At 39.3% G+C, this 18,388-nt stretch overlaps 1 protein-coding gene across 1 annotated transcript in view; it reads left to right on the top strand.

The window, feature by feature from the left end:
• Positions 1 to 17,833, top strand: part of LOC114662733 (inositol-3-phosphate synthase 1-A-like) — a 59,818-nt gene extending 41,985 nt beyond the window's left edge. The window contains exons 9-11 of the mRNA XM_028816377.2: positions 1,073 to 1,186; positions 1,298 to 1,515; positions 14,428 to 17,833. Of these exons, the coding sequence (XP_028672210.1) occupies positions 1,073 to 1,186; positions 1,298 to 1,515; positions 14,428 to 14,635 (540 nt within the window). The 3' untranslated portion in view covers positions 14,636 to 17,833. The remainder of the gene's footprint in view (positions 1 to 1,072; positions 1,187 to 1,297; positions 1,516 to 14,427) is intronic.
• The last annotated feature ends 555 nt before the right edge of the window (positions 17,834 to 18,388 follow it).

Genomic DNA, 18,388 nt, shown 5'->3' on the forward strand with positions numbered 1-18,388 from the left:
TTTGAGCTACTTTTTTGTATGAAAATGTGCTATATAAATAAATGCTGTTGTTGTTGTTGTAAATAATCATTTTTAGGCAAAAGCTTTAAAGCCAGGGTGTCTTTATCTGACTGCTACATTGTCAGGAGGTTAGATTAATCATTTCTCGTCTATCTATGGTACTTTAAGGACATGCAAGGATGCTCTTGTGAAACCCTCTATTGATGATAAACTGAGCTGAAGTAAAGAAGTGAAAGCAAGCAGCCCAGCATAGGGGGCTCTAGGCTGAAACATGTGGGGGTGTAATAAGATAAATGCAAGGTTACAAGAGAGGTTGCAGCCAACTGTATAGCTGGTATTGACATTTCTTCCTTTATCCATTTAGAAAAGAACCAAAGAGGACAGTAGGTATCTTTCATGTGAGTTGATCTGATAACACGATAAAACACCATTGAAAAAAGTGAGCAAGAAATTATAGACCAGAAAGCCATAGCAGGAGGACAAAACCAGTATATGTGCATAAAAGTCCCTGGGACATGATGAGACAAAAGTGACAGAGGAGATGTGAGCAGAGGCCAAATTAAATGAAGGGGAAAGATATTAGCAATGAACTCTTTAAAATGAATTACATTGGTGGGTATTTTTGTTATTACAAATTCAAAATGTGCATTGTGACTGGACGCTGGTGCTACATTAACACCACTGTTCACCACAATGATTCAAACGGATCCTTGAGCAACTGAATGTATACCTCCCAAATTTTTAGTGATGTGAGGACTTGAATTTCTTTGTCTCATGAATGGGTCTGAGTATTCTTGTGCATTTATATTCCAGTATGGTATTAGGGATTAACACATCTGTTCCACTTTGAATCCTGGTGTATTCACTGCCTGACTGAAAATCAACAATTATGTGAAATGGAAGAGTAAGCAGGTGGTATATGTGCTTTTTGAGCCTGTTTAGATTACATACGGTTTACAAAGTGAGGCACTCCATAAATAGGAACATTGACTCTGTCTTTATGTGCCATGGTCCTACATGTGTGGTACAAAGACCCCAACTCATCCTCTTGCTCTGTGTCTTTTATCTGCAGGTTGTGATTAAGTATGTGCAGAATGTGAAGGACAGCAAAAGAGCCATGGACGAGTACATTTCAGAGATCATGATGGGAGGGAGCAACACCATTGTGATGCACAACACTTGTGAGGTGGGCAGCTAGGCACTTGCTCTATAGAAAGGCCAATGGGTCCACTCTGTGATGGACAATTGCTCCTTGGAGTATCTATACCATAGTTGACAGAAATTCTTGTCATCTCAGGACTCTCTACTGGCTAGCCCAATCATTCTCGACCTGGTCATCCTGACGGAGCTTTGTCAGAGGATCACCTTCAAGACAGAGTCAGAGACGGAGTTTCAGACTTTCCACAGTGTGCTCTCAATACTCAGTTACCTGTGCAAAGCACCACTTGTCCCAGAAGGCACTCCTGTGGTGAATGCCCTCTTCAGACAGCGGGCGTGCATTGAGAACATCATGAGGTGAGTTGTGTCCTGCTTCTTTCCCATTGAAAATCATTTCCCCATTTTTTTGTATTGAGGCCCATTTATCATAAATAAATTTGCTTTGCAGTTCAGTATAACTTTATTATTCTATTACTTTACTTTTAAGCAGAATTGCCCACAATGTCCTCCAAATTAACTATTTTTGCTCTCCTTGACTGCATACTTGACAACTCGAAATCACTCGGTTTTTCATCACTCATTGTGATTTGTAAACAAGTCTTTACAAGCTTTCAAACTGAAAACTTTCACGCACAAGCTGCAGTGCTAACAGGTGCAAAGTCAAACTTATGACATATTAAAAAGCTCATGGAAATGTCTTTATGATGCTCAAGAAACTTTCAGACCAAGTAAAGCTGTAAGTGTTTTAAAGCCCCTTGTCTTTTTCCCTCTCCACTAACCTCTGCTCTGTCTTCTGGTTTGTTCTCTGCCTGAGTCTCCTCATCCTTCCTCCTCTTCACCTGTCTCCAAAGTCTTCTGAGAAAAAGACAGCAGGATATTGACCAAATTTCTTTTTATTTTATTGTTTGTTTTAGTATATATCTGCATAAATTACTTGATACTGTTAAACTTTGTATATGCATGCCACAATTCACTACAAATACAAATTTAAAAAAATTCACTGTCCTTTAACATCTTTTTAAACTATTGAATGAGTATTTTTAATAGCACCATCTGTAAAACTCAATGATTGACAATCTCTGACATAGTCAACTAATCCCCTAAACCCAGCCCAACAATGGTACCCCTTCCATTGCTTAATTGGTAAGGCAGTCAGACTAAGTAAGTGCAAAAGTTGAAATAAGATATTAAAACCTACGTTGTTTATGTGAATAATCAGTAAAAGAAATAAAATAAAGAGCTTAAGGGTCAATTACACAAATCAGTGGATGAGTTAAATGCTAGCCAGACCCAGTTAGCCATATTTACACAAGATGGAAGCAAAACTCTTATGTCATAAGACAGAAGCAATGTGATATCTGATGACTCCTTTCTACCAAACTTTTAAACATTAGTCACTCGCCATGCCAGAGAAAACTTTTTTTAACAATGCAGATTAAAGTCAAATATGCCAAATAAGGACAATTACAAGAAGTTCAACTAAAATTGAATGTGGTAGTGAAGGAGTTGAGAGCATGATGGCTAGAGAAAGAAACCTCTGTGGTGCCTCCCTTCCCTTGGTGCCCTAAAATGCGCTTCTTTTGCTTAATAGTTAATCCAGGATTGGTAATTAGTAGTCTTGTGGGCCCGGACGTGAATCTTAAATGAGAACACACATTTAGGGTCAGCCCATTAAAACATGTGTAATGAATGGCAGTGAACTCCAATGCTGCAAAGGCTACACTCAACAGGACTTCTCCTAAAACACCCTCCCCTAATTCCTTCAGTCTGTGCACTAAACTAAACCATCAAGGTTCAGCAAAAGAGACTGTATAAAAGATTTGATGCAAAAGGAAATTTAAAGCTAAAATGTCTGTTATCCATTCAGGAGCTCAGTAGCACAAGGTAACTGAAGATTATCGATTAATTTGTATGTTGTAATGACAGAAGAGATAGACGGACACAAACGTACACACACACGTGCAGACCACCACAGCCACAGTATATGCATTTCAGATGTGCTTCTGTTTTCTACAGTATCATTTTGACTGTCGCACATGGCATAAACAAGAGCAAACACTTTAGATAAGCATTGTGGTCTGTGGATACACAATGTGCTAAAATGCCACGGCAATATTCTAGCATGGCATGTTTGCATATTCAGTTAGACAGTAATATTAACTTTCTTTACTTACTTATTTGGATGTGCTGTCAGAAAGTGGGTGCTATACAGCCTTGTCTGTACTTTTACGGGTGTTGTTAGGCAGATTTGTTGCTTCACTATCAGCTCTCTTAATGGCACTCTTTTTGATGGGGAGTGACACACCATTTACTTCACAAGCATTACTGCAAATTTTTTCTAATTCGCATTGACTCCTACACCAACATCGTGACAACAGAGAGGAGACACAGCACCTGCGACAATGTATTGTTCACATTTAGCACTCATCTATTGATGGCATTGAATGCCAATGTACAATCTGATTTTACAGAAAGGCCTTTACTTGCAACAGGTTATGTTTATTATTAACATGTGCAATGTGCTCTGCGCACACACAACATAAATTTATATGTTGTAAAAGGCACTATATAGGTGCCTGACCTGACACAGAATCACACCAGAGGCACTTATAAAAACCAAGAAGTTTAATTTTTCTTCACCTGTGGGGCACGTCTTCCCCGTGATCCCCACAGGCACAACACAGTCCCACAAGTAGACAAACACAAGCACAAGCTCTCTTCTCTGGCACCACCACTCCTCCTCCAAGCTTCATCCTCCACCTCCCAACTCTGGCCATTGAGTGGTGGCTGCTGGTCCCTTTTATAGTCCACCTGGAAATGCTCTGGGTGGTTGACTGCCAAGTTCCGGCTGCACTTCTGGGTGTGGTGAATACGTTGCCCATAAGGGCTCAGGAGTCCCAGCTGCAGCACCCCCTGGTGGAGCCTGCAGGACCCAACAGGGCTGCATCCAACTCCAATTCCCATGGAGCCCTGCGGGAAACCGAGGCGCCGCTCCAACCCAGGGGGGTGGCCATCTAGCGTCCAGGGGGTGGTATTGCACAGTCCATGGCTGCTGCCCCTGAACATATAACGAAGGGGTGTCCCGACCGGGGTCTGCCACAATGTTTAATAGGGCTTTTTTAGGAGACTTTTCAACTGTAGACAGTTCTTTGTAATCAGAAGCTTGCTGTCTGTTGGGGAAGGTTAATTAGAGTACTGCTGCTTGTTGCATTTTGAAATCATCACCTCTACTTTGAGCACTGCCTTCATGTGGCGTTGGATTGGTTTAGAAATGTGACACTCAGTGTGAGCTGTCTAATTGTTCCCACCCACTTTTAAGCAAAACTCACTCATGGTTGTCTCCAGATATATATATTATACATCTGGGTTCAACAAGAATAGGCGATGGGTGTGCCTGTGCCATACCTAACTCTGCAGCTGGCACACCCAATTACAATCATAGAATTTCTAAATTACTGCAGTGGGTTGGCACCCTGCCCGGGATTGGTTCCTGCCTTGTGCCCTGTGTTGGCTGGGATTGGCTCCAGCAGACCCCCGTGACCCTGTGTTCGGATTCAGCGGGTTGGAAAATGGATGGATGGATGAATTTCTAAATTAATTGGCAATAAGGGATGAAATTGTTTTGACATATTGATGTTAATAATAGCCATTTACCATGATGCATCACAGTGAAAGTAATATTTTAGGAAAAGACAATCAAATAAAGTTAATGCATAATAAGCTTGTGAAATAAGCCTGGTGGTTACTGTTTTATTAGCACAAGCAGCTTAGCAAGGCTGGTAGCTAACAGACCAATGTTGAAGCCATGTGAGTTTTTTAGGTGGCTGAGCAAACTGCAGAAGACAAACAGACCTGACCAGCCAGCATAACTCAAGGGCTGTTTCTTCACCCTGTCACACAGTATGCATTCCTCAAGCCACAATGCCAGGATCTTTACATGGCATGTCAAATGCCTAACAGATGAACCCACAGATCGGAGAATGCATAGGCGTTGGCTTATATTAAATTTAAACAAATTGTTCTTTGCCATACTTTTTTTTAAATTTCTGACACACCATTTAACCTGTAGGCACACTCGAGATATATTTCTAGCAGTGCTTACTGGTGCCAGCTAAATTAGTGTCGTCAAGCTAAATAAACATCAATGATGTTTAACATCTTTAGGCTACAAACTGCATTAAAAAACATGACTATGGTGGTATGTCAGAATTAGAGAGCAGAACTAGCACCAACATACGAAATGGGAATATTGAAGGCAGAAAAAAATAATCTAGGTAGCAAAGTAAGTTTCTTATAACCTTGGGAAAAAAAAACTTTTTGTGAAAGAAATGCTAACCTACAAAAACTGAAACACCACAGCTTTCCAGCCTGAAACTTACCTTCTGAACATTTCACTTTAAGTACAATGTAAAAGTGGGGTAGGAAGAAAAACTAATTCCACATTCCCATAAAACTCCCCGATAACATGCATTTATAGTTTCATGTGTTGCCTGAAATTCAAAACAGAAGAAAAATACATTAATAAAGTTTGTCTGTTGGGGGACTGATAGAACTACTGGGAGTACAGGATGGCTGAATACTTTCTGCGACAGTGAGTGTTACGGATGTCCTGAACAGAGGGCAGCTACAAGCCATTGATACTGTGTGCTGTTCTTGCCACCCTCTGTAGTGCCTTGTAGCTTTGGGATGGGTAGATACCATACTAGGAAGTAAAGCTGGCAGTGAAAACAAATTTCATGGTTAACTTGTAGAATCTGATGAGTATAGCTGGAGACAACAGGACTTCATTCAGGCATCTAAGGAGGTACAATAAAAGCATTAATGAGCCTTCTTGGTGATAGCTGAGATGTACTGTGTCCATTTCAGATTATCAGAAATGGTGACTCTAAGAAATTTAAAGCTACTGACTTTCTTAACAGCATTCCTGCAGATACAGTCATATGAAAAAGTTTGGGAACCCCTCTTAATTCTTTGGATTTTTGTTTATCATTGGCTGAGCTTTCAAAGTAGCAACTTCGTTTTAATATATGTCATACCTTATGGAAACAGTAGTATTTCAGCAGTGACATTAAGTTTATTGGATTAACAGAAAATATGCAATATGCATCATAACAAAACTAGACAGGTGCATAAATTTGGGATATATATTACATTAATACTTAGTTGAGCCTCCTTTTGCTAATGTAACAGCCTCTAGACGCTGTCCTCCTATAGCCTTTGATGAGTGTCTGGATTCTGGATGGAGGTATTTTTGACCATTCTTCCATACTAAATCTCTCCAGTTCAGTTAAATATGATGGCTGCCGAGCATGGACAGCCTGCTTCAAATCATCCCATAGATTTTCGATGATATTCAAGTCAGGGGACTGTGACGGCCATTCCAGAACATTGTACTTCTCATTCTGCATGAATGCCTTTGTAGATTTCGAACTGTGTTTTGGGTCATTGTCTTGTTGTAATATCCAACCCCTGCGTAACTTCAACTTTGTGACTGGTGCTTGAACATTATCCTGAAGAATTTGTTGATATTGGGTTGAATTCATCCAACCCTCGACTTTAACAAGGACCCCAGTCCCTGAACTAGCCACACAGCATGATGGAACCTCTACCAAATTTGACAGTAGGTAGCAGGTGTTTTTTTTGCAATGCAGTGTTCTTTTTTCCGCCATGCAAAGCACTTTTTGCTATGACCAAATCACTCAATTTTTGTCTCATCAGTCTAAAGCACTTTGTTCCAAAATGAATCTAGCTTGTGAGCATTTGCAAACAACTAGCAACTGTTTGTGGCGTGAGTGCAGAAAGGGTTTCTTTCTCATCACCCTGCCATACAGATGTTCTTTGTGCAAATTGCACTGAATTGTAGAACGATGTACAGATACACCATCTGCTGCAAGATGTTCTTGCAGGTCTTTGGAGGTGATCTGTGGGTTGTCTGTAACCATTCTCACAATCCTGCACATATGCCGCTCCTGTATATTTTTTGGCCTGCCAGACCTGCTGGGTTTAACAGCAACTGTGCCTGTGGCCTTCCATTTCCTGATTACATTCTTTACAGTTGAAACTGACAGTTTAAACCTCTGAGATAGCTTTTTGTAGCCTTCCCCTAAACCATGAGACTGAACAATCTTTGTTTTCAGATCTTCTGAGCATTGCTTTGAGGATCCCATGCTGTCACTCTTCACAGGAGAGTCAAAGGGAAGCACAACTTGCAATTGACCAGTAAAAAAGTACCTTTTCTCATGATTGGACACACCTGTCTATGAAGTTCAAAGCTTAACAGGCTAATCCAACCAATTTGGTGTTGCAAGTAATCAGCATTGAGCAGTGACATGAATTCAAATCAGCAAAATTACAAGGAGACCCAAATTTTTGCACAGCCAGTTTTTCTCATTTGATTTAATTTCATACAACTAAATACTGCTTCACTAAAAATCTTTGTTCGGAAAACACCCCAGTACTCAGATGTTCCTAGGAAATGAAAGACATACCACTGTTATCTTTTTTGTTGAAAGTAGAGTAAATTATTATGCAAGCTGAGAGGGGTTCCCAAACTTTTTCATATGACTGTATAGATGGTACTGTGGTGTGTTTTCTGTTGTATATGACCAGCTCCTTCTTTCTGGTAACATTCAGGAAGAAACTGCTGTCCTGGTAGTGCTGTGTCATAACGCACATCTCTCCTCTGTATGTTGTCCATTATTTTTGGTGATCAGGCCTAGAAATGTAATGATCTTCATATCTACTTCATATCTTCATGTCTATTATGAAAACTGTGTATATTGTAGAAGTCTCTGAATATGTTTTTAAAACTGGGTTTGTGTGGAAATGCTTGTTTTCCACAGAGGAAAATGAAAATTGCATTTAAGATATTGCCTGACAGCTAGTAAATGTGGCCCACTTTGAGCTACATCATTTGTATGAAAATGCGCTATATAAATAAATATTGTTGTTGTTGATGGCAATGGAGCTGTGTTTGACACATTCAAAAGTGAACAAGGGGTACAGCAGGGGGGCTCAACACTTAACTTTATGGAGTATTACTGTTGAGGATCAGCATGGTGTAAAGTGATACCACCAGTGCACACATGCCTGGGTCTGCCAGTTAAGAAGTCCAAAATCCAGTTGAAGAGAGTGGCACGAAGTACCAAGCCTAAGAGCTGGTTGATCAGCTTTGATGATACAATAGTGCTGAATGCTGAGCTGTAGTCTATAAACAAGACTCTTGCAGAAAAGTTTCTGCTATCAAGGATGACTAGAAGTACAATTGATGTGAACCTCCAATATGTAAATTACCTGTGGACCAAACTATCTGGTATATTCTATGTTATGTGCCCTAGCATGACTCTGACAAAGCATTTTATCATAATGCAGTGAGTACCATGGTCTGTAGTCATGGAGACAAGCTCACTTTTGTTTCCTTGGGTACAAGGAAATTGCTGTTCTTTTTATTTTAAACTGGCAGAAACAATGTGAAAATGGCAAGTAACTGGTCAGTGTAGGTTTCTAAATCATAACTTGAAATTCCACCCAGACCAAATGCCTTACATGCACTGACTTGAGGAAGTAACCGCATTGGTGAGCTTCTACATGATAGCTAAGAAATATTGTGTCCACTTCAGGTCCCAGAAGCAGAGAAGACTAATCAGGTGGTGCTACAAAAAATCACACAAAGTTATATTTGTTATTGCAATCACAGTTAGATTAGCAAGTGTTATATTTATTGAGGAGACAAAAAGTGGAGGTGTTTGGATGCAAGTTTAATAATCCACGAACACCTGTATGCCCTGCCACTTCCTCCATGATTCACTAGTACTGCTGTCACTAGTACTCAGTCTCCAGCTTATCCTGATACAGTAGAACCTCTGGTCACAAACATTTTCGAACACGTACAGTATAAATCAGGCCAAAATTTTGAATCTGTTTACGACCACACGCTCTGGTGGCGAACAAAAACACTGGCGGCCAGGTTCCCTTCCGGTTCGTATGCGCCAATGATTTCCCATTCTCTGTTTCCCTGAAACCCCTGAAAAAGAAGAAATCACAAGAGAGAAAACACCTGAAGGAGAACGTCCCTCTGTTGCGGAGCCAGACTCTCCCTCAAAACTGTAACCTCGTCTCCACCCAGCTTCCTCCTCACTTCCTTCATGCCAGAACTTGACTCATGTAAGGTTAGCTTTCTTGGTTGTTTAGGGTTAGTTTTTTGTATAAATTAAGGATTTTTCAAACTTTCATTTTTTCCCTGTGCTTAAAACTCATAAAAAAAGTGTTTACAGCGAGCGGTTTGTAAGGATCTAGCGCGAACTTAGCCTAACACGAACTCTTGCAGTGTTAGTTTTCTCTGTTGTTCAAGGTTTTCTCAGTGTTTTTCAATTATTTTACATTTAGTGTACTATTACACTGTGCATACTATGGTATAATAAACTATTTTTGTGCTTAAAAATTGTAAAAAAAAAAAATTATATACAGTTTGTACGGTCTGGAATGGATTAATTGTATTTACATACAATCTTATGGGGAAATTATGTTCAGGTTGCGTCCAGAGTTTTGAAGTGAATTATGGTCGTGACCATAGGTACCACTGTAATTGACTTTTGGCATCATTTACTTTTTTCTGGCCTAATACCTGTATATCTTGAACATTTCCATACTGCCAACTTGAAATGCTTTACTGTGAGCCTCCAGTAAATTATAGATAGCATTGCTGATCCAGGCTTCTTTATTATGAAATACATTATGAACTATAAGGCTCAAGCTTGTCATACGTAATCTCAAAACTTCTTTTTTCTTGTTTGCAGAGTTACTTTCTACCCTGTGCCCAATGCCACCAGAATTTACTAAAGAACAGCTGGGCTCTTGCTTTAGGAAATAATTAGCTACTTTGCTGAATAATCAATTGTCTTATCAAATATTCTCTTTCTTGTTGGCCTGTTTGATTAATCAGTGGTTTTGCTGATTACGTAACTGATCAGTTAATTGAATAATGAATTAAAAAACAAATAAGTTAAGTGCTTTATTGCAAACCCCCTCCGGCTTCATGTAAAGGGCAGATCCTTGGGGTGTACATACCACTGATAAGCACCAGACTTTATACTGGCTCAGCTATGCACCTTCTAGTTCTTGGACATATTTTGGCAGCCCCTTGTCTCCTCTCTCAGTGGCTCCTTTGAAAGCTCCTTAGTCGTCATGATTGAGTCATTAGATGAAAATCCCTGTCCCCTGTCAGATTATGTTCTTATCCTGAGACCTTGACAACAGGCAGAGGTCATATTCCTATGACTGTGACTTATTGGGTAACTGTGTGTGTGCCTGAAAAAACTGTGATTTGCCATAAGAGGGAATATGAACACTTACGTAATGTTTGCATTTTTACTTCATATCTATTATGGAAACTGTGTATATTGTAGAAGTCTCTGAATATGTTTTTAAAATTGGGTTTGTGTGGAGATACTCATTTTCCACTGAGGAAAATGAAAATTACATTTAAGATAACCGACAGCTAGCAAATGTGACCCACATTGTGACTCTGATAACACAAAATAAATGATTTCATACACAAGACTCTGGGATGGGCTTTCAGAATTTTATCACACCCTGATGGGCACAGTTGAACTTGACATGACTTTGGGTCAAGATTCAGTGTCTGGACTCTGTCCTTTGTGATGTCAACCCATGTTGATTACTCCTGGTCTGCTGAGTCATGTGTGACAAGCAGAATTCATGCGTCTTCTACCAATGTCTACAAGTGTTCAACTGGATTCATTCTGGGGCACTGGCAAGTCACTCTGTGGTTGTAGTTTTCAAGGAGCTTTCTTAGTGATGGCGAAAATGTGTAGGAGCACATTATCATTTTGGAAAACTCCAAATTTAATGCAGCCCATAAAAGACAGCTGTACAAACTTGATCATCCTATTGGTGTACCATTAAGCAGTTGTGGTGCCCTCAGTGATAATCAACTATGATTTGCTGTCATATCCCGTAGCACCCTATCCCATGATGCCAGGTACAGAAGATTTAAGCCTCTTCTCAAGACATACCCAGTGTCACCCATTACTCTGACCCTCCATTGCTGGCTAGAGCAGTCATTTTTGATACTGTAAGTTTTTGCTGTGATTAGAGGAAGACATTGCATTGTAACTAAGGAATGAAGGTTAATGCCATGTGAATGGTGGCTAGGGGTCCCTTTTGTGAAACCTAATAGCATAGCATAACTGTTGACCTGAGGTCCAGCTTATGTGTTGATCCTCTGTCCTTCTGGATGGCTTGTCCATGTTGTGTGGTTGTGTGTCCTTTTAGCTGCCCACTGCTGTCACCTGACACATTTTGCAATATGTCAGATCATTGCCATTTGTGAGGGTGCTGCACCTATCTGATAATGGGGCTCAATAACAGCAGTGTTAACCTCTCCTCCACCTTAAATCTTATATGTGAATTACAATATATATACAGCATATAGTGGCATATAGAAGAAGTGCCATTTGAATATTAAATTAATAAAAAAAATCATCAGCTGAACAATTTAATGGTCATAAATATATAGATCTCCTGAGACTGGCAGTTATTTTCCATTTAAGATAACTAGGGGGCTTTGCCTCCTGCTTGGTTTGCTTGCCAACTCCTGGCCTGTGCTACACGCCAGCCACTATGCATCTCTGCCGCTCACGTATGTGGATTTCACTTCCACCAAACAACAAATCTTTTCATTCTCGTGGATAGACCCTTTCATTGAGAAGAAACACCAGTTTTCCCTGATCGACTTAATGTTTAAACCAAACAATATCTACACATTTCTGTCATATCACCTATGTCCATATATTCAGTCTCTTTTCGCTGTTCCATTAATTTCCGTTTGTTAGCACTAATGTAATCTTTACTATCAGTTTTTTGAGACTTTCGAATTTTAGTACTTTCATAATCTCTAACTTGCTCTACATATGTATCGCGCCAATGTTTTTGAACCTCTTTACGACTTCTACTTTGTCTTCTACTCTTTGTCTTTTACTTCCAACTCTGCTTGGAGCTGAGAACACAGGAACTGTGTCTGACAATACCATTCACACGAATGAGAAGTGATTGGACCGAGGGCATGGTTGTAAATGTTTGAGAGGAGGGCGGGACTTGTCAAAATCTCTTGGCAAAAAGTTTCGTCTTGCTGGACCAGAAATTTTCTCTCGCAGGAGTTGAAATTATCTCAGAGAAAGTCTCGTCCCAGGATTTCCTGTTATAATAAAGAGATTTATTTTTATTGAACATGTAAGGAAAGACTACCCTACAAACCAAGTAAGTATTGTGCAAAATAGTGTCTTGTGGCACATCTGCCCATGTACTGGCCTGTGGCTCCCATTTGGAGGCAAATGGCAGTGGAGGACATTGTTTCAGTTCAGGAATTCACTGATTTGGAACCCCTTTTGCATCCTCAGCAGGTATCTCATTTCACTTCTTGATCTGTACTGCCTCACCTGATGGGGGCATGTGAAAAACTTCAGCTTTCATCTGTAGAAAGGTTCAAACTATGAGTTCTTGTCAACTATAACCATCTTCAGCTGGTCACAGCTGCCATGGCAATCTCCCTAGTGGATTCCTTCAGCTGTTTAGGCTCAAACACAACATTCTGTAATTAAAAAAAAAACTGCACACTTATGTTGCTGGGAATCCATGGCAGCTAACTTTGATGGGGAATACTCTTATGCACCATCCCCTGACAAGAGCTTCATCAATAAAGTCCTGCTTTTTGGCTCTTTTCAACTGATGGGATATGGCCAATCTGTCCTCCCAGAGCACCATGAGTTCAACTACCAGGTTGTTTTAGAGTTCCTGAATAGCAGAATCAGATCTGGTTGAAGTGTAGTTACTGACACCTTTTCTGAAAAGACAAGTTTCTTTCTCTGTCCACTCACAATTACCAATCTGAAGGTTGTTGTAGAATGGAATGGTGATTCTTGGCACTTTTTCCTCCTTTAGGAGACTTATCTCCTTCCTTTAGGAACTTGATGTACTCTGATTGAAATGACTGATGTTTACTGGCCTTGACCCTCTGTAGTTTACCCAGTTATCAATTCATTGTAAGGACCTTGTTGTGCCTCCACCTTTAGCAGCCTTCCCCAAGTACTTTGATAACATCTTGCCAAAATGTGGTTTAAAGTGCAAATGGTTGCACCACACTGCCTACAGGATGGATCTTCCTCTTTACCCCAGATCCTTAGGTTTTTCAGGGTTGGCAAGAGGTCAGCAATGTCATGCAGGAGAAAGGTCAACCTGCCTTGGTTGATACCCCATAGTTCCTTCTAGAATAGCGGATGCTGAGATATCTCGTTCCACTGTGTTTACCATTCCTGGCTCAAGAGACTACCGCTTTCAGGCAGCGATCTTCTTCTCCTGCTTCTCTTACCCTCTGTAACACAAGTTTTCATTTACTTTTGGTGGTTGCCCTGCTCCATTGTTTACCATTGTAAACACCAAGTCCCAGCTGATCTTGACAGACTATCCCAAAATTCTCCTGATGTTTTCAGAATGCTTCTGCCTCTGTCACTGCCTTCTGTGTATTCCACTTTCTGTTACTCTTAATGAACTTGCTAGCATGCCAGACTTTCTTGTCCTCCGATAATAGCAGTGATGCCTTGGTGGCTTTGAATTCCTTCACCACCGATGAAACTGGTAACTTGAGCTTGGAGGTCTTGTAGGACTGACCATGCTAAATGCTGGGGGGTGGGGTGGTGGGTTTGGGGAGGGGTATGGCAGGTTTTGTCAAAACTTTTTCCAAGACATTTGATATCCTGATCTTAAACAGATGGAGTCAGGGCTGCTTGAATGAAGAAGATATTCTAACAAATATATAACATGTATAAATAATTAATGTGTCCATTCTAATTAATTATTCATCCATTAGTATGTATCAGCTTGTGGGCAGCATAGTTTTAACTGTCCCTTTATTATTATTCAGAATACACCAAATCCAACTTCTTTAGGGTCATAGGAGGTGAAGATCCTCCCAGCAGCTTCAGGCTCAAGATCAAAGCCAGCCTGAAAGGTATGCCAGGCCATTGAGAGGCACATTCATTTAGAGTTACCAGTTAATTGAACTCACACATATTTGACATGTGAAGGAAAACCCAAGAAGACATGCTGCTAACATGGTAATTATCAGTTGACAGTGACTAGCCTGGGATTTGAATCTCCTTTCATTCTTTTCCTCTGTTCTGAAGTGACATGCATCTGTCAGATTTCCCTGAGCTAAAATGGACTCTCCCAAATAATCCTTTCTGTATTTCTCAGGGCTTGCCTGGGACTGCCACCTCAAAACCACATGCTTCTGGAGCACAAGATGCAGAGGAGTTTCTTGAGCCGAGAGCCTGCAGCGAAACCTCTGATGTTGGTAACCTCTGGCATTGGCATCAATAAGGAGTCAGCGGCATTTGGTGTCAAAAATCACATGATGCACCTCAAAAATGGCTACACCCCCCAGGTGAATGGCCATTCATGAGAAGTCCATTTTAGTTCTAATTTTTACCATTATTTTTTAGCAACACATACATGGGCCTAATTCATATAAATAAATGGGGAGATGAAGGATGTTTTCCTGACTCTAAATTGTACTTTGATCATCTTAAATTTAGAATGCATGTTGCAGATTTCTGCACTAAGAAGACATTCATTACAATTCTTTAAAAACTGGTGTCACTCCCTAACTTTCAATAATGTTTACAATAGATCAGCACTTTACACAATAACTTGTATTTATTGCCTGGTTTTCTTTTTAATATTCTTGTAGACTGTGTTATTAGGTCAGATGCTGTGTTAAAGATTTCAGTTATTTCTGTAGTGTCACTCATTGAAAGGTTTCAAAACAAAGTGCTCCTGATTGTGGTCTCTTACGCCATCATGCCAGTGTTTTTCCCTTTCATTTTGGGAGTCAGAATTATAGAATTATTGTGGGAAAGACATGCTAATGACCCAAATGGTAAAACTTGGATTGATGTCCATGGAGTTTTATTAGAACATTAGAATAAGCGAGACGAGAACAGTCCATTCAGCCAAACAAAGACTGACAGTTTTATCCACTTACTGTAATTCTTCTAACATAACATCAGTTCAAGTTTTGAGGGGGGCTAAAGTCCTACTGTCTACCACATTATTTAGTGGCTTACTTCCATGTGTCTATGGTTCTTTGTGTGAAGAAAAACCTCCTAATATTTGTGCAAAATTTACCCGTTTAACAAGTTTCCAGCTGTGTCCCCTGAGTGTTGACTAAAGTATTTGCTCATAGCTATATACTTCAAATGTACAACAAGCCTTTTTAAAATCCAGAAAGTGCATTTATGTAAAAGGAAATTTATATCAGATTAACAAAGTAAGTTGCCAAATGAAAATTTTGATTCATCCATCCATCCATCCATATCTGAACCCACTTAAATCAGTTCAGGGTTGAGGAATTTAGAATCCACACAGGCAGTTTTAGGCACAAAGCAGGAACGAGGCGCCAATCTAGCACAGGATTGAAAATTTACAAACAGTAAAAAGTGCAAAGATCTTTGTGAAAATTCGTTTAAGAGGTAATTCTATATCAAAAGCACTGCACCCTGTAAAAAATCTAATTAAAGCACAATTGGGTTATTTACATTCAAGTCACCAAATGAAAATGTGCATATAGTTTAAAAAAAAAACTGCAAAGATCTTAGTGTAAATTTCAGTGAAATAGTCGATGATCTAATGTGGTTCCATTTACACCTGTGAGTTTTCATAATGAGATATTTATTTTTAATAAAATATCTGAAAAGAAAATGAAGAGCAAAAAATGGGGGACTAAGAAGTATCAATTAGCTCTGGACAACTCATTTTTTAGATGGTATCCAAAAAAGGAGAATACCGTATATAGTATAAGAATGACCCGACGTGGCAAAAGGAAAATACTAACAAGTCTTAAAATTAAAAAAGTTCTGTTATTGACAAGAATGGGCTTATAAATAAGTGACTAGGATATAACAAACACCACCTCTAGCCTCTGTGGTTTTAAATACATAATAAACTAATATGATAAAAAAGCCTTTAAAACAATTGCAAATGGCTGATGATATTTCAAATATAAATCAAATTCCAAGTTTTCCAGTGAAATCACAGTTCTAAAAATGCCCAGTGTGTGAAGAATTTGAATATTACAATCAAAATTTGATTCAGCTAGGGATGTAAATGTCTTCTGGATGGCAATTTGTGCCTCAATTTCACTGTATGCTACCCCACTCTTGTAGTGTTGGGTCCCAATGGTAATGGCCACCACATCTGAGCAAAATGACATTTAAAGTGCTGAGATTCTTTACTCCAGTGGTTCCCCAACTCAGTACTATGGCTGCAGGTTTTTGTTCTAACCAACTCTTGTTTTAAATTAGACTCTTAGCCTAATTAAGCAAAATGTTATTTCTCAGTATGATTTTTTTTTGGGGTCAAAATAGCAATTTCTAAACTAAGTTTAGTAATTTCTTATTAGAATGTACCACAAATGTATGCATGTTATATGGGGATAATTTAGTGTTTTTAATTGGTTTGTGAGATTTTCATTCTGTTTTCCAGGTATTCTGCTAATTTAATCTGTTATCTACTAATGAGCCCGTTCGTGGGTCAAATGCTGACGTAGTTGCAGGCTTTCCTCATTCTGTGTTGTTTGCCCTCAGGTCTGCTCTGCTTGTTGTTAATTATCATTAGGAAAAAAACAAAAAAAAGAGTTAAGCATTTAAAGGTATGGCGAAAAAAAATTTAATATTTCTAAATGTTTTTTTAAATGTAAAAATCACACTGCTGTTCTCTTCTGAATGTAAAATAAGAGAAGAGAAAGGACCAGCTATGTAAATGAGATCAATTAATTAGGAGCTAAATTACTCACTCATTGTCAAACTGGTTGGAACAAAAATCTGCAGCAGCAGCCATGGGTCCCCAGGACTGAGTGTGCTAATGGGTCTTGTTCAGAAAGCGGACGCCACTTGAGACGGCCCTTCCCCTCGCCCAAACACTAACCTTAAGGTCAATAAAATAGGTCCCTGATGTTAAGTCACTATTTTAGGGCTAAAATGATAACAGAAATGTGAAACCTATTTATATACCTAATCTTAATTATTGTGAAACAACTAAGTGGCGTCTGCTTTCTGAACAAGAGCCATGCTAACTACTGTATTGTGCATTATAGGCGTGCTTCATGATTTATTCTTCATAACAATTAGGCAACGCCCAACCTCTGTCCTCTTAAATGACTTCCCCAGCCACTAGAGGCCTTAGAAGAGTGCTCTGTCCAACTTTCTTGCAGATAATAACAACTTTTACTTTTATTCAATGACTTCTTGCTCTGCTCCTGGTTGCTTTTGTCCCTCGTAATTAGTGTGCACATGTAGAGCATTCAGATACAGCTTTCCGTCTACGTGTGATCCACTTTTAAAACCATCTTGACATCCACTGGGAGAGTTCTGTGTCGGCAAAAGGCAATCTTGCAGTTCCATGTGGCCCAGGATGCACACTGCTTCAGCTGCTGTTCTTTAAGGTGGAGGGTTTGTGTCAGACTATCAACTGAAATGTACGTATAGTAAATAAATGTGTTAATTGTATCTTGAAATTTGAAGCAATGTAAGGTGAAATGTTTAAATACCGAAGGTTTATACTTAATATTCAAATGTAATAAAGAAACTGAACTTCTTGCCAATGGTTGTTGCTGAGTGTTTATTCCAAAGAGGAAATGAAAAAGGAATATGGAATGGAGAGACATGTACAGAAAAAAGCTTTGGAAAGTTGGGAGTGATGATAAACAGCGGCATCTGCCGGACTATAGGAGGCAGCACTGACAGCGGTGTTCGGTAATATTATAAACATGATTAAAAATATTAAAAGGTAGTTTAGAATTGCTACAAATCACAACTATGGGCTGGCATCTAAGCCTAAAATCAGAGCTACATCATCATATTATAGACTTACTTCAATATTAAATGTCTAGCTACAAGAAACAATAAGTTACTAATTACTCAAAAATGTTGTCCTCTGCTGTTCTCTCTACCACATTCTGAGCAAGAACAATTGTGCATAAGTGTATTCTTGCCACTCAAAACAAATTATATATATACATGTAATATTATTTTGTCAAGATATTGCCTGCCATTGTCATCATGCTCCTGTGTGCTTTGGTTGTCTAGTGACAGCTACAGATGGAGAGATTAAGCATGCAGATGGCTTGCAATCTAGTGATAAAAAAATAAACAAAAGT

This window comes from Erpetoichthys calabaricus, chromosome 12 (genome assembly GCF_900747795.2).
Source record: "Erpetoichthys calabaricus chromosome 12, fErpCal1.3, whole genome shotgun sequence".
Taxonomy (NCBI): Eukaryota; Metazoa; Chordata; class Cladistia; order Polypteriformes; family Polypteridae; genus Erpetoichthys; species Erpetoichthys calabaricus.